The 16,645-nt window shown below is 33.6% G+C and overlaps 2 protein-coding genes across 2 annotated transcripts in view; both read right to left on the minus strand.

The window, feature by feature from the left end:
• Positions 1–3,107, minus strand: part of LOC125496770 (pentatricopeptide repeat-containing protein At1g62670, mitochondrial-like) — an 18,492-nt gene extending 15,385 nt beyond the window's left edge. The window contains exons 1-2 of the mRNA XM_057394140.1: positions 1,125–3,107; positions 274–452 (exon numbers count right to left, since the gene is read on the minus strand). Of these exons, the coding sequence (XP_057250123.1) occupies positions 274–452; positions 1,125–2,954 (2,009 nt within the window). The 5' untranslated portion in view covers positions 2,955–3,107. The remainder of the gene's footprint in view (positions 1–273; positions 453–1,124) is intronic.
• Positions 3,108–9,405: 6,298 nt separating this feature from the next.
• On the minus strand, positions 9,406–12,696 carry LOC104890741 (hypothetical protein). The gene is made up of 3 exons (XM_010676317.4): positions 12,400–12,696; positions 11,793–11,941; positions 9,406–9,776 (listed from the first exon to the last, which is right to left on the minus strand). Exons 1-3 carry the CDS (start codon positions 12,512–12,514, stop codon positions 9,699–9,701), a joined length of 342 nt encoding a protein of 113 aa, XP_010674619.2. The 5' UTR covers positions 12,515–12,696; the 3' UTR covers positions 9,406–9,698.
• Positions 12,697–16,645: the final 3,949 nt, after the last annotated feature.

Genomic DNA, 16,645 nt, shown 5'->3' on the forward strand with positions numbered 1-16,645 from the left:
AGTATAAACAAATTCTTCACATGATGGAGATGTAAACAAGATCAGTACTGTCAACCACTTTCATTCTCAACCCCCTATTTCCAGATTTTCTTCTTTGGAGTAAACCACAGGAGAATAACTGACAAGATCCACAAGCAACTTACACATTACACAAACAATAATGCAGGAGCTACAATAATATTAGGACAAGCCAAACGTTGTATTTGCCTGCTCACCAAATTAATCGAATATTGTAGTGCTCCCCAAGACTAAAGATAGAATCACACAAGTTACGACTCATCATCTTCCCAATGATACAGCAGGTGCTGGAGCACTTCAAACAACAGCCTTTCCTCGTCACTTGTTTTCCTCATCTGTTCAGGTGATTCTACTTTGCTGTTACACATTAGGCATGTACCATTAACCATGACTCCCCTTTTCTGAAGATTATCACAGGTTGTAAGAGTCACATGCTGTTAATAATTTTTCCGATCACCAGATCAACAGTAACAGACAGATTGTCAATAAAATGATTGATCAGCTTCTTTCAAACAAAATATTAACAGCAACAATATAATTTAATAGCTACACTGGAAGGGACAGACCAGAGATTAGTTGGTTAAGACACTGCAAACTGATGAGTGAAAACTTAACAGAGGTGATCAATCAGAAATTCAATATAATATGGGTTTGTTCTCAGTTAGGAGATAGGACATTACTGTGGATAGAGCGATTGATTAAGGTTGTAAACATGATAATGAGGGAAATAGCCAACTTTGATATGTCAAGAAGAGAGAAACTGAAATCGACAACACAGTGAAAGGACGCTTCATCAGCTTTTTCTATGATAGAAACAAAACACCATATATTATCAGCACACATCCAACTTAATACAATGAAGAAACAAACAGCCCAAGGGCCAGAAATACGAGTCATAAAATAAGATGGTCATCAGGGACTTGAGATGAAGTAGACAAAGAAACTAAAAGCAAAATCTCAAGCCAAAGTACAAGTAATCTAACGTGTGACTCGTATCGTTTTAGACATTACAAACAACATGGAGGAACATCTCAACTATACTGAGATCTTGCATATCTCTAAAATTTAGTCATAATTACCCTCTGTTGTTTTTATTCAACTCATTTGGTGAACTTCCTTAGCTGATCTTTTGCCGAGTCACTTAAGTTATCAGAAGACAAGAGGCCAATAAATAACGAGAAAGTATCAGCTTCAGCTTCATATCCCTTGCTAACCATAAGGTCAGAGTAGTAGAATGCATTTGATAAGTCATTGTTTACAATATATCCTCTGATAATTGTATTATAGGTACGATCATTAGGATAACAACCCATTTCCTCCATTATTGTCAACAATTCAACAGCTTCATTCATGAGCCTTTTCTTGCAAAAACCTTTGATCAATATGTTGTACGTTTTAACATTAGGCTGTAGACCCTTCAATACAAGATCGGAGAAGAAATTGGCTGCATCTTCAAGTTGCCCAGCCTCACACAAACTGTCAATTAGGATATTGTAGATGACAATATTAGGCTTAACACCATTATATTCCATATCTTCAAGTAACACCACTGCTTCATCAAGTAGCGCATTTTTGCATAAGTTGTCAAGCAATGAAGCATATGTCACAACATTAGGAGTAAATTCATGACCTTGCATATCCTTGAATAATTTACGCGCAAGTGGGAGTTGATTAACTTTGCATAGTCCATCAATGAGAGTGTTATAGGTAACAACATTAGGTGTCATCCCTTTCTCAAGTATTTCTTGGAATAAGTAGAGTGCCTTGTCAATGTTTCCAGCCTTGCAATATCCGTTAATCATAGTGTTGAAACTTATAATATTAGGCTCACAACCATTTTGGGCCATGAGATCAAGTAGCTTTTCCGCATCCTCCATCTGACCACGCAAACAATAACCATCAAGTAAAGAACTGTAAGTAATGACATCTGGCACCTCACCTCTCTCAATCATATAGTCTAGAATAGCTTGTGCTTCATCAACATTCCCATCTTTGCATAACATGTCAACCAGCATGCTGAAGGTGGGAACATCTGGTGCTACATTACACTCCAACATCTCAACTAGCATATCTTTAGCCTCGACCTTGGAGCCGGAGTTGTAGAGACCTCTAATTAAGGAGGTATAAGTGATAACGTCAGGTATAATGCCCTCACTTTTCATGGCGGTGAACAAGTCGAGGGCCTCTTTCAACAGCCTATCCTTACAAAGACTATCAATAATGGTGCTATATATGACAAGACCAGGCTGAAAAGGACTAGATTGCATCTTCTTAAGCAAGTGAAGGGCAGCAGCATTGTCACCAATCTGACAAAGGCCTTTGAAAATAGCACCATAGGTAATAATGTCGGGTTGGAAACCTAGCTTAACAATTTGATCTAGCAATTGAAGAGCTTGAGGAAGCTTATCACAGTGGATAAAGCCATTGATTAAGGTAGTAAAGATAACACAATCACGATCAAGGGGGTATCCAAGCTTCAGTCTTTTGGCGAGAAGAGAGAAGCCGAAATCAACACGGCCCAAATGACAGTAACAATTGGCGAGAATACCAATAGAGTGCATATCGGGTCGAATACCTGACAATTCAAGGTTTCTAAGTAGAGAGATAAGGGTAGAGTGAGGTTGAAGGCGTTTCAATTTGGAAATGGCAGTGAAGAGCTGATTGAAATCTATAACAGAAGGAAGAGGGCGCAATGAAGTCATTTGATGAAAGAGAGAAAGGGGGAAATTGAGATTTGAAAACCCTAATTTGCAGTGTTCTTTAACTGATTGAAGAAACAACTTACGATGTTCATGAGTTGCAATGGAGTAATAATTGCGTGAATGAAAATGAAAATAAAAAGCAGAAAAGAAAGGGGAAAGGGAATAAGAAGAAGAAGAAGAAGTGAGAGAGCAAGGAAGAAAGCTATTACCAATTAATGGACGACTCAGCCTCATTGTCGTCTTCGCCACAAATGAAAATGAAATGAAGTACTGAAACTCAACAATGAGAGTGGAGAAGTGGAGTCTGGAGATCGCAACATAAAGTGAGGAAAGAGAGAATACATTGTGCGTGACTCAACCTCCTAAAAAAAAAAATCCTAATGCAAGAGAGTGTTAGTATAGTGAAGAGATAGAAAAAGATAATTTGCTTTATATCATTTTGTTGGGTTACTCAAGAGAGATAAAATTATAAATATTAAGATTTATGGTTCGAAACTATTTTTAACTTTCAAGTTTTTTCGAGAAACTATCTTATTAAAAAAATTGTTGTCCCTAAATCACATTACTTTTACCATTTTGTTGTTGATAACTCACTTATGTCAGTTTTCGACGTTGACTTTTGTTTTTTTTTTTCGATTTTTTAATGTCACTTATATCATTTGATCTCTTCAAAACTTTAACTAAAATTGAAACAATCACCCTCTCCATATCGTCGAATCTCAAGCAATTTCCACAAGGGCAATTTTGTTTTCCCATAATTTATAACTGAAAAAACAAAAGTCAACGCCGGAAACCGAAATAAGATAGCTGTCAACAATAAAACTGTAAAAGTAAGGTAATTTGGGTCTTGGGACAATAATTTTTTTTTAATGTAGTTTCTCGCAAAAACTTGAAAGTTAAATGTAATTTGAGACAAAAAATCAAAAATATTTCTCAACAATTTAATGAAATAAAGAGGGAAAAATACAGAGAAAGAGGGAGAAAATTTTGAAAAGAGAGAAAATAACGTGTTTTATCTCCTAAAAAGTAGTGTTGTGGTACTCAAGATAGAGAAAAATTATTTGGCTGAGCCGTATCTTGTTGGGTGAGACCAAATATTTCTCAACAATTTACTAAGATAGAGAGAAAAATATAGAGAAAAGGGGAGAATTTATTTTTAACGGGTATAGGAAAAAAAAAAATACAATGAAAAAATGTATAGAATTGCTGGAAAATCAATAGTTTTCAATGAAGTCGAGAAATCGGGTATTCCAAAATTTCATAAGTTTGTTTAGGAGAAGTTCAATAGGATTAAAAACTAGGATTTTTATTATTTTTTTATTATTATCGGGTTGTGGATGATACTAGCTCTTGTCTGGCCTCTTTGTTGTCTTCGTTCATATACTGATTTTTTTCTCTCTTATTTCTTTCCTTTAATCTTTAAGTTTCCCCTTTTTTTCTCTCTTTAAAATAAAGTTTTCATTTTGATGTTTAGGCGGTAATCTTATTTAAACATCATCCCTTCTTCATTTTCTAGAAGTTTTATGATTTAACTTTGTTTGTAATTAGAATCATTTAGTTGTAAATGTCTTATATAATTTTTTTTATTAGATCTAATTATTGTTTGTATATTAAGTAATGGACAAAATGTGATATACAACTTTTATATGAATTCAATTTTTCCACATTAATTTTGATTAGATAATTTGTGATTATTGTACCCATTTTCGTTGAGCTTTCAGTCGTGATAAAATATACAAAAGTTACACCATCAAGATCAATGTTACTCAAAAATGGTTTCATAAAATAATATATGGATATTTGATACTACTCCCTCCGTTTCCTAAAGATCTTCCCTCTTTCCATTTAAGTGTGTTTTCAAAAGATTTTCCCTCTTTTACTTTATTCCTTATTTGAAATTTGTTTTCCCCTTTTTACCCTCTCATATCCTTATCATATGGTCCACCACTATATTATTAATTCAATTTTACTCCCTTTCTCTCTCCTACTTTAACCCCTTTTGATTTGTTTATTTATCTTAACCCCTTTCTCGCTCTCTCCTACTTTACCCACCCCACACCCAACACAAGTGGATCCTCATTGGTATCTGTAGGAACAGTAACAAGGAAGATCTTTAGGAAACGGATGGAGTACATGGTAATGATTCAATTATCCTTAATTATTGGTACCAAGCACAAGTGAGTTTGGTACCAAATGCGTGATAATAATGAGATTGGTAGTAATTTATTTTAAGCATGGTACCAATAGAATATTGGATTGGTGTCAAATGATTTATCTTACTATTTCACCGGGAGGTCGATAACAACTTAGTAACAACGTGCAGTGGTACCAATTAGAAGGCTAGCGCACCACCTCCCAATGTTTCCTTGAAGGACCAGGGCCGTGGCTTCACTACCAGTGTCTCCCATTTATTGATGCTTTCAAATAATAAGATAGATAGGTTATCAAATTGCTGTCAATTTCATCTAAATGTTAACTATTTTCCGTGCCCCACCACTCGTTTAAGTTTCTAAATCTGCATCTGCTTTGAGTCTAAGAACTCCTTGTTTGTTCACAATTCACATTGTATTTTCATCACCTTTTGGGAAAAATACATATCCAATGCATTGTAAATCTAGCAACAAGCACTACTACATCATATAAGACAAGTTTATATTAGTCGATATTAAACTTTTAGCTGTATGCAAATCACACCATGTTTAGTTAAAAAGGACGTCTCATATTAGTATAAATTCTTATAAATTTCCTCAAAAGATGAGTTAGACATTTAAAATAAAAAACGATTAGATCAATGTGATCAATGGATTAATGTAACTATACTAGTCATTAAGTTATATGCATTTGAAAACTGAAAACATATAATTATCGTAAAATAAATTGATATTGGATTAAATCAAGGTATCTACATGAATCGACAAGTTAAATTAAGATAATAATACTCCCTTTAAGTTAATCGTTAACAAGTTATATCCAATTTGAAACTTATAAACTCAGCCACGCAAAAAGAAATTGATATTAGATTATATGAATGTATCAATGTAAGTCGGTAAAGTAATTGAAAATAATTGTGTTCCATTAAAAGTAATATTAAGTTGTATCTATTTTGATTTTAAAACATAATGTATTGGAGTGAAACAAATTGATATTGGATTATTAAATCAATGAATCAATGTAAATCGATAAGCTAAATCAAGATAAGAATACTACATTTAAGTTGATTGTAAACAAGTTATAATCTTTGTAGAATCAACATTTCAGCCAAACTTAAAACACATGGATATTAGACGAAATGAATATATCAATATATTAATACAAGCCGGTAAGATAATTTATAATAACAGTGCTCCATTTTGAATTCAAAACGTAATATTCAAGTTTAAACCCTCTCTTTCTCTTCATAACATAAAATTCCTCATTATTAATCAGCCTCCCCCCTCTCTCTCTTTTCTCTAAAACCCTAACCTCCCATATCATTCTTCATCAATTAGGGGCTGATATGGATGATTTTATCCATGGTAAACCCCTTTTCCCCTTTCATTTTCAGTTTTTAGTTCATTTTCTTGTTTTGTTGAATAAATTAGTATCTATTTATGAGATATCTTTAAACCCTATTATGAGATTTTTATTAGTCTCTGTTATGGAGATATCCTTCTCCCCTATGGGAGTTGTGAGTGTGGTTTTTTTGGTTTTAGATATGAGAAATTATTCTTATTGGTTGAAGTTCGAGACTCAATACGAGGTATTGAAATCTCAGATGCGAATAACATGGCTCGATCAAGAATGCTATTTCCAAACTATGTTAGAATGATAGACTTTTTCATCAATAGCTGCTTGATTCAACAAATACGAGCGGGTTGCGTTGTATTGGTCGATCTGGTTCATTATAGTTTCTTCGAAGACGAATTTGATTTAACCTTGTTTAATTGTATCTTGTTTTTCCTTAATATCTATTGTAGATATTGTTTGGCCTACAATTAATGAAAATTTTCTTTCAGAAAAAAAAGTTAGTATCGAATTAAACATATGAAGTTGACTTCATAATTAATTAATCAAAAGTGTACAAGTTCTTTACCTCAAACTTCTTTTTTCAGTTGCATACTTGTATGCCAGCTTGTCAAGTGTACTTAAATTTTTTTAAAAAAAATCATAAAAAATTGTAATTTACGATATGGTTTTGATTTAAAAAAATTAAAACCCAAATCCCAAACCGAGGTTTGCTTGAAATCATTAGCCAAACCGTAATTTTAAAACCGCAAACCAACCCAAATTGTGAAAAAACAATTTTGGTAAGTAAGTGGATTGAAATCTATAACATGGAGATATCCTTCTCCCCTATGGGAGTTGTGAGTGTGATTTTTTTGGTTTTAGATATGAGAAATTATTCTTATTGGTTGAAGTTCGAGACTCAATATGAGGTATTGAAATCTCAGATGCGAATAACATGGCTCGATCAAGAATGCTATTCCCAAACTATGTTAGAATGGTAGACTTTTTCATCAATAGTTGCTTGATTCAACAAATACGAGCGGGTTGCGTTGTATTGGTCGATCTGGTTCATTATAGTTTCTCCGAAGACGAATTTGATTTAACCTTGTTTAATTGTATCTTATTTTTGTTTGATATCTATATATTGTAGATATTGTTTGGCCTACAATTAATGAAAATTTTCTTTTAGAAAAAAAAAAAGTTAGTATCGAATTAAACATATGAAGTTGACTTCATAATTAATTAATCAAAAGTGTACAAGTTCTTTACCTCAAACTTCTTTTTTCAGTTGCATACTTGTATGCCAGCTTGTCAAGTGTATTTAATTTTTTTTAAAAAAATCATAGAAAATTGTAATTTACGGTATGGTTTTGATTTACAAAAATTAAAACCCAACCCAAATCCCAAACCGAGGTTTGCTTGAAATCATTAGCCAAACCGTAATTTTAAAACCGCAAACCAACCCAAACTGTGAAAAATCAATTTTGGTAAGTAAGTGGATTGCAGCAGCATTGTCACCAATCCGACAAAAGCCTTTGAAGATAGCACCATAGGTAACAATGTCAGGTCGGAAACCTAGCTTAACAATTCTATCGAGTAATTGAAGAGTTTGAGGGATCTTATCACAGTAATCCACTGACCATTGATCAAGGTGTTAAAGGTATAACAGTTGGAGGAATATCCAAATTTAAGGCATTTTCCCATAAGAGAAAGGTCGAAATCAACACGGTCCAAATAGTAGTAACAATTGGCTGGAATCCCCCTAAAATACCTATTGGGTGGAATACCAGCTAATTCAAGCTGCCTGAAGAGAGAGATGATGATGAATTGAGGGTGAAGGCATTTCAATCAAGACATGGCAGTAAAAAGTTGAGTTAAAACAATGATAGAAGGGAGGGGACGCAACGAGATCAATTGATGGAAGAGAGAAAGAGGATAATTGAGATTGGAAAACCCTTATTTACATTGTTCTATCACTAATTGGAGAAACAACTGACGATCTTCTTCAATAGCACGGGGATCACTTGTATTGGGAAGATGAGAACGAAATCGAACGGGGAAATAAGTGCAAATTAGTAGGTGACACGTCCGTATATGGGAAAGGTGCGCACGGTAAACATCAAGCACTATGTTATGAACATAAAGACCAATACCAATGAACATATACTAATAGAGATGTACATATGTTCATTTGGCTAGTTAGCAATGTACATGTGTTCATTTGATTTGTTATGATCATGCACATTTAGCTTGTTAGCCATGTACATGTGCGCACCTTCCTCGCCACATGGACGTGTGCACCATCTACTGATTAAGAAGTAAAGGGAAGCAAGAAAATTGTTAAAAGGAGGTAAAATAGTAGTAGAAATAGCAATACCACGATGAAATAGCTGGAAAGTAGATAGAAGAGAAAATGTATACTTCTCCCACTTTTGGGAGGAAAAATTAACATGGAAGCGACGAAGAGGAATGCAGTGAATGTGAATGAAAGGTTATGCCTATTATGAAACCATCTAATTTTAGTACAATTTTTCTCAGTCGAAAAAAAACTAATGACCAACAAGAGTTGGCTCAAGTGATAAACAATTTGGCGTCGCTTAAAACAGGTCTCGAGTTCGAGGCTCACTGTATGCCCAAACTCTTGATGGGACTCACCCATCAAAGCGTGTGCGACACGAGTCGGACTCAGATGTTGTGCTCCGATGAACCGGATGGACAACCAAAGAAAAAGAACTGGTGAATAAAAGGAATGTCGTAATTTATACTCATTTACAACAAGGTAATTTTGTCGTTTTATCATCTTTAACTTGGAAATGATATGATGAAGGAGAAGTCGAGTGTTTTGAGAGTTAACTTGTTCTATTTTCTTTATTTTGCATTCGCTACACATGTCTATATAGGTACGAATTAAAAACCAAAAGTAACGAAAAGAAAATATGCATAAAAAATTTCCCTCCATCGATTACACCACAGCGCAAACAACCAACCTGCTCACAACTACATAAAAATTAGGGAGAGTTCTGTGGAAAAAAATATCAATAATCAGTTGGTACGTTTATGGCATCACCATGTAACTGATGCAAGACAAAAAGAAAATTGGGCATCAAATATTCAGTTCTTTGACAGGAAGAATATGCATAATTGAACACCACACAGACTGCATAACTTTTAAGGGACAGCAGAAAAGAACACCTAGAACTAAAATCTAGATATACTCTTTCCAGTGGACAGTAGATTTCATAATTATAAGGGAATGATAAGACTTGAAGAACAAAATAGATGGTACAATGTTACTTCACGAACTAATATCCAAGCGTCACCAAAATTTCCTAATGAAAGCAAAACCTCGGTCCATTGATGGAACAGAGTGAAGTCAAGATTACTAGCAACCCAAAAGTTCCACGGACGTCCTGGTACAATATTGATTTATAAGGCCCGGTACGTAATCTAGGATTTCAAGATCACTTTTGATAACACGTAATTCGAGAAGAACTAAACTTTCACCATGTCAGATCGTGGCCTCCAAAGTCCAACTCTGTATTTGTGGGAATACTTCAGTATCAGCTTTCTCTGACAAACAGAATGTAAAAATTTTCAGAAATCCAGACACAAATTCGTAGAGCAAGAAACTCCTGGTTAATGCGTTCTGTTCTCTGAAAGACAAAAATGTTTCTACAGAAAACAAGTTTCTTTTTTTTTTGACAACTGAAAACAAGTTTCAATACCTTATAAATAGAGGTAAAATAAGTCCAGATACTTCAGTCAAGTACCAATAAGTGCAGATTAGTTTTGTTCAAAAATAATCGGCAAACTTGAAGTGAAGAGAACGCAATCCAAGCAGAAGTTACTCCCTCCATATGGAAAAGATAGTCATATATTTGGAACGAAGTTGTCCCGTTTCCTCAATCGCGATAACTATAAGTTATAACTATATTGAGTGGTGAAGAGAAGACGGGTAGGACAAGCGGACAACTATTCAGCAAGAAAATTGGCGAGAATCCTGATGAATCCTTAATATGAGGTATTAGTACAATGTGATAGCAATTTTAGGGTAGAGGGGTAAAAATGTACTTCCTCTATTCCTTGATACTTGCAGCATATAGTAATGGGACAACAACCAAGGAAGAGGAGAGAGAGTGAAACATGACCCATGTAATTTAAAATAAAGTAATGCTTTCTTTGTTAAGGATCTACCCAAAAGCGAAATGTTACAAGTGTTATGGAACACCCAAAAAGGAAAATGTTGCAAGTATTAACGATTAAGAAACGGAGGAAGTATGATAAAATCGATGGACCTTAATGAAATTCACGCATAGCAAAATATCCATCAGATAGTTTAACTGGTTAATGCAACTGAAATCATTATCAATCTTACTAAACCATTCATTCGAGCATCTGGACATTTAGTACTGAAGCAACCCAACATTCTGGATAAGTAAGGTAGGCCTAGTCTATTACAAAACAAGTTCTAGATGTAAAAGATAATAGAAGTCCCTTCACTTTTAAAATTTACTGGAACAAATCCACCAATACTGCGAGGATATTATCACCATTTACCAATCCAAAAGAGAGGGGTAGGAAAAAAGAAAACCCATTATACACTACAGTCACTCCTCAATTCATAGGCCAAACTCCAGACCTTCCGAGCCACAAGATCAAAGCATAAAATATGACTTAACAATGCATGTATCAACTTAAAGCATTTATAGGTAATTCAGATTCCACAGAGCAAAATGCTGCTCGTTTATAACTCTTTCAGCACATGGAGTCACTTCCATTGCATTTTAGTGTGCTTTACATTACTTTGCTACAGTATAAGAGTCTAACAACACCTAGATTGAGCCCCCACTTCAACAATTCAAAGTGGCTCATCATGTTTATGCTTCCTACTTACTGTAGAGTTCCAATCTCACTGCAGCTAAATCCCTCAAGTTAGTATGATTCAACTTGCCAGGCACAGACAATGCTTTAAGGTTGTTTCTCCCCCACTCACCCTGCCCCCTTTTCTTCTTCTCTTCGTTCAATAACCTAAATCCATTTTTCTTAGAGAAGTGTGACTCACAAGAGTAATTATCTTCTATCAGTTGCAGCCAATGATGAACTTACAATGAAAATATTCAGGATAATGGGTTAGTCTAATACTCTAAGCATACTAGATTCCGACTTTTGACATTCTCCAATAACCTCGAATATTTTCGAAGTTCCATAGTACGTACAGTACCACATATATGTATGTATGTAACCAATTTTCACCTTTTGCAGTACTGCAACAGGGGTTTCTAAAAAGTTCCAAGCTGGAGCCAAACAAGGCAACATAGCCACTGAGTCATCATAATCCATAAACATCTAATTTACTTTTACCTCTAAAACACGGTCAAAAGACTTGGTTTATATAATTATATTTAGAACTTGAACTGAATCTCAAACTAATTCACTGCCATAATTATAAGCAGCCATCGCTACATATGATCGAAGCAAATCAAGACAAAGAACCAATACATAATATGGGAGAATAAAAATAATGCAAGGGTAGCAGTAGCAGATCAATCTCTCAGCAACTAAGGTATCAAGAGAAAAAAAACTTACATGTTTACAAGGAATTTCAAGTTTCTTGAGTTTCAACGTCCTAGCAACGAGCAACTTTTGGAGGTCCCCAAACTCAGACTCTAGCTTCTCCACATGAGCCTCCACTCCTTTCCCTATCCCATTCAAGAATTCTGGAATGCCAACCTTCACTGCCATATCAAACAATACATTGATCCCCTATCATAAAGTTTAACCCAAAACTAATAAAGCAGAAATTTTCATGGGTTTTCCACAAATTCCATATCCATTCCACATATTAATGAAACAAAATCCAACATCAACAGACATAACTGAATCCGAGTAAACCACCCTCGGTAAGAAACCACCCACATAATAATGACAGATTTTTTCATGTTTCGCTCAAATCCCCACAAAAATTCTCATCGGTAATCTTAAAAATACGTAATACCCATATACAAAAAAAGAGCAAAAAAAACACAACAGAGAGAAAATTACGCCCGTAAACCCTAAACCCTGCACCCGAAAACCCACATAAACCTTAAAACATAAGGAAGAAGAAAATGGGTATTTTTTCTAATCAATCATAGATCAAAATTGCCAATAAATTAAAAGAATAACGGAAAGAAGATTCATATTATTCGTTTACCTAAGTATGGAGAAGAAGTGGATAAGAATCTAGAAGAGGGAGGTAAAAATGGTGGAAGTGGAGATATTGATGAAGAAATGAAATTTCTGGAGATGTGCCGCCAAATTGATGCCATTTTCTCTGTTCTACTACTTCGTATTTTCAGCTGAAATCCAAGAATTTTAGATCACTCCAATTTTGCACACTGGCTACTGACAATTTATGAATTAGGTTGAGCTTAATTGGGGTTCTCCCCGAATTTTCAAGGTGATGATGATGTATGGGACGGCGTCGTTTCGTGGTGAAGCTTTCTAGTGCTATTGTAGGGCTTTCTTCTATCTAACAGTAGAGGTGGCCAACTAGTCATACGGGTCGGATATAGGTCGGGTCAATACGGGTCAGCTTATACTCGGGTCAACTTTGTGTTTGGGTTACCTTCATGATGGGTCAGGTTCGTTCGGGTACGGGTTAATATCGAGTCCATTAGATTTCGGGTTAGAACGGGTTTCCAACCTCGCAAATAAATAAAATACCATATAAGACTAATGAAAGTAAATTAAATAATTAATGGACAGTTTCTAGATCATATATAATATTTTCTTTTCTTAAATTTGTTCAAAAAGTAACTAATATGACTAATTCTCGGGTCGGGGTCGGGGTCGGGTTGTGGTCCTCATTATCGGGTACTTTTCTGTTCGTGTGGTTTGGATCATGTTCGAGTCTATTTTAATTTGGTCCGGGTTATTTCGGTTTCGAATATGTTTCGAGTCGTTATTCTCATGTGAAAACGGGATTTAGGTCGGGTCAACGGGTACGGGTCTATTTTGCCGGCTATACTAATAAGTAATAATTACATTTGTATTTGCACCCAAGTGAATGTAGAGCATGGTGCACCGTCTTCTAAACTACGTCGTTTATCATTTTAGAGTCTATAATTTTTCAAATTTTATTTGTTTATTTAAATTTTGCAACTAAAGATTCCTTTTTCAAATTTAAATTTAAAAGGTACATGTTTTTTTACGTTAAGCGTAGATGTTCTCATACTCTATTTTTTTATTATATTGTAGCCTATGTTCTTTATAAATATAGATTTACATATTCTTTACTTTTAAGTCATGTGTTCTTTTTTAAATGAGAAAAGTTATTGAAAGAAAATCGTGTTTATTTATATAAATGGTATGTTCTTTTTTTAGGTGTACAATGCTTCACGCTTTGCTTTCTTCTTATCATTAAGCTAAGCATTAAAATCTTTAACTATTATTTTGGATTAATGGTGAAGATTTTAATTTTTAACCTAGGTAAAATAACTTAAACTTTTTTTTTTAAGAAACTGGAACTATCATAGTTAATTCACTTACTTGACTTACTTTATACTCCCTCTGTTTCATTTTAATCTACACACTTACGCTTTTCACGCATGTCAATGTAAAACTTTGAGGACATATAACTTTAGTTATGTATTTGTAAAAATTATAAAAAGTACATATTAGTAAAATACATGTTATGCTGAATCTAACAAGATCCCCACATGACTATATTTTCATCCGCATATAAATCACAAATGATGGTCAAAGTGAAATTTGTGAATAGTGTCATATATCAAAGTGCAACAATTAAAATGGAACGAAGGGAGTACAAGTTAGTATGTGTTTCGTTTATTTGTTAAGGAAAGAAAGCGAACATATGCGAATTGACCGAATTGTTTAACTCGACCCGAGTTGGCCCGAGCAATCGAACATGTACGCGACTCAAAATTTCATTGAACATACACGGCCCGAACCCGGATGGACCCGACGCATACCAAACGTAACTCAAATGTAGAGTTTGATCCGAATATGACCTGACCCGTATTTGAGCCGTATGACCCGTTTTGACACATCTAGATGATACTATGTACGTGAAATTTTACTTCATCTATTCTTTTATAGTTCCATCATTTTTAATTTTTATGTTTTTCAATGTATAATTTTAACTGTCAGTATTTTAATAATTAATTAGTACTCCCTCCGTTTTCTAAAGATCTTCTTTGTTACTGTTCTTCTAGATACCAAGGAGGATCGATTTGTGTGGGGTATGGGGTGTGTAAAGTTGGAGAGAGAAAAGGGTTAAGATAAATAAACAAATAAAAAGGGGTTAAAGTAGGAGAGAGAAAGGGAGTAAAATTGAATTAATTATGTAATGGTGGACCATATGATAAGGACATGAGAGGGTAAAAAGGAAAAAAAAAAAAATCAAATAAGGAATAAAGTAAAAGAGGGAAGATATTTTGGAAACGTACTTAAACGGAAAGAGGAAGATCTTAATTAGGAAACGGAGGGAGTAGTATATAAGTAGTTAAGTTTAATAATGCGAAAACACATCGAAAACGAATTCAACAATGTATTACATAAATGAAATTGATTACATCATCGAATTCTAAATTAGTGCAACAGTTTGATTTTCAAACTTGTCAACATCCAACTTTCACCAATAATATATCTAATTATACGTTAGCAAAAGTCATAAAAAATCGATATCATAAAGTACTAATTGATACAAATCCAATAACATTAGATGATAATATATAATTTTATATATTTAATAAAAAGACTATAGTCAAAGTCAGTTGTGTAACTAGTGCAAAAGTAAAAAAAGAATCTGTTATTAAATAAAAAAATGTAATCAACGTTAATACCACGAGTAGTGCAAAACTGAAATATTGTAATTATGAATGAACCTATGTAGTACTCCCTCCGTTTCCTAAAGATCTTTCCACTTACTGTTCCTACAGATACCAAGGAAAATCAAGTTGTGTGGGGCATGGTGTGAGTAAAGTAGGAGAGAGAAAGGGTTTAAGATAAATAAACAAATAAAAAGGGGTTAAAGTAGGAGAGAGAAAGGGAGTAAAGTTGAATTAATAATGTAATGGTGGACCATATGATAGTGACATGAGAGGGTAAATAGGGAAATTTGTTTTGCCAAATAAGGAATAAAACAAAAGTGGGAAGATCTTTTGGAAACACCCTTAAACGGAAAGAGGGAAGATCTTTAGGAAACGGAGGGAGTATGATAGTACTATAAGACATTCTAAATGGTACCAATAAGAACTCGAAACTGGAACCTGTTAGAATTAGGGATTATGAGAATGGTTAGGTATCCAGTTTTGAACTCGAAACCCATTTAAAAGGCACGATTTTGGATCCGATTATTTTAATTTCAATTATCACCTCTTGGAACCAGAACCATTTGTTACATGTTTAATTTTTTTTTTTTTTACCAATGGCTAAACAAAGGAGAAAGTTAGTATCCCTCCTTTCTCGCTATAGTCGTGAGTATGTGGGCATCCATGATATTTTCTCTACTAAGGCCCCGTTCTTTTGAACTTATTATGGCTAAATTGAAATTAATTTAACTTAACTGATATTAAATTAACTAAATTACAATTAACTGAACTGAACTGAAATTAACTGAAATGAGAGAAACTGAAGTGAATTGTATATTTTATTTTCAAAAATAATAATCGGTAATAATCAATAAGTATTAACATAATATTGTCAATACTTATTAAATATGAAATCATCAATACTTATCAATAATTATTAATAAAAATAATGATAATAATAATAAAAAAACAACAACAATAATAATAACAATAATAATATTAAATAATAATAATATTAAATAATAATAATAAGACGAATAATAATAATAATAAAAACAATAATGAAAACCATAATGAAAACAATAATAATAATTAAAATAATAATAATAATAATGATGATGATGATGATGATGACAATAGAAATATAGAAAACTAAAAATTATTGTTATTATAATTATAATATATATAATGATAACAATATTAATAGTAATATTGAAAACAAAAATAATAATTAAAACATTAGATAAGATTAAACTGAAACAGATAGAACTAAAATTAACTGAACTGAAGTTAAATTAAATTAACTGAACTAAACTGAAATTAACTGAAAATAAGTTCAAAAGAATAGAGCCTAACTTTAATAAAAGAAAAGTAAACGAAAGATTTTGCTAGTTCCTTGATAGATATAATAATTGGTGTTATATCCTTGTTGCAACTTGAGACTTTGGTCAGCGCTTCTACAATTTCTTTTGAGCCTGTCTTGATGGTTAATGCTTAACATTTTCCTAGGAAGTCTAATATGTCCTTGTGAACCACATATGCTTTTGTCTGAAGTGGACTATTTGCAAAAACTTTGCCTGCATATTCTTGTGTTGGGTATAATTTACCTCTCGTCCAAGCTATGGC

The sequence above is a fragment of the Beta vulgaris genome, chromosome 4 (genome assembly GCF_026745355.1).
Source record: "Beta vulgaris subsp. vulgaris cultivar EL10 chromosome 4, EL10.2, whole genome shotgun sequence".
NCBI classification, from domain to species: Eukaryota; Viridiplantae; Streptophyta; class Magnoliopsida; order Caryophyllales; family Amaranthaceae; genus Beta; species Beta vulgaris.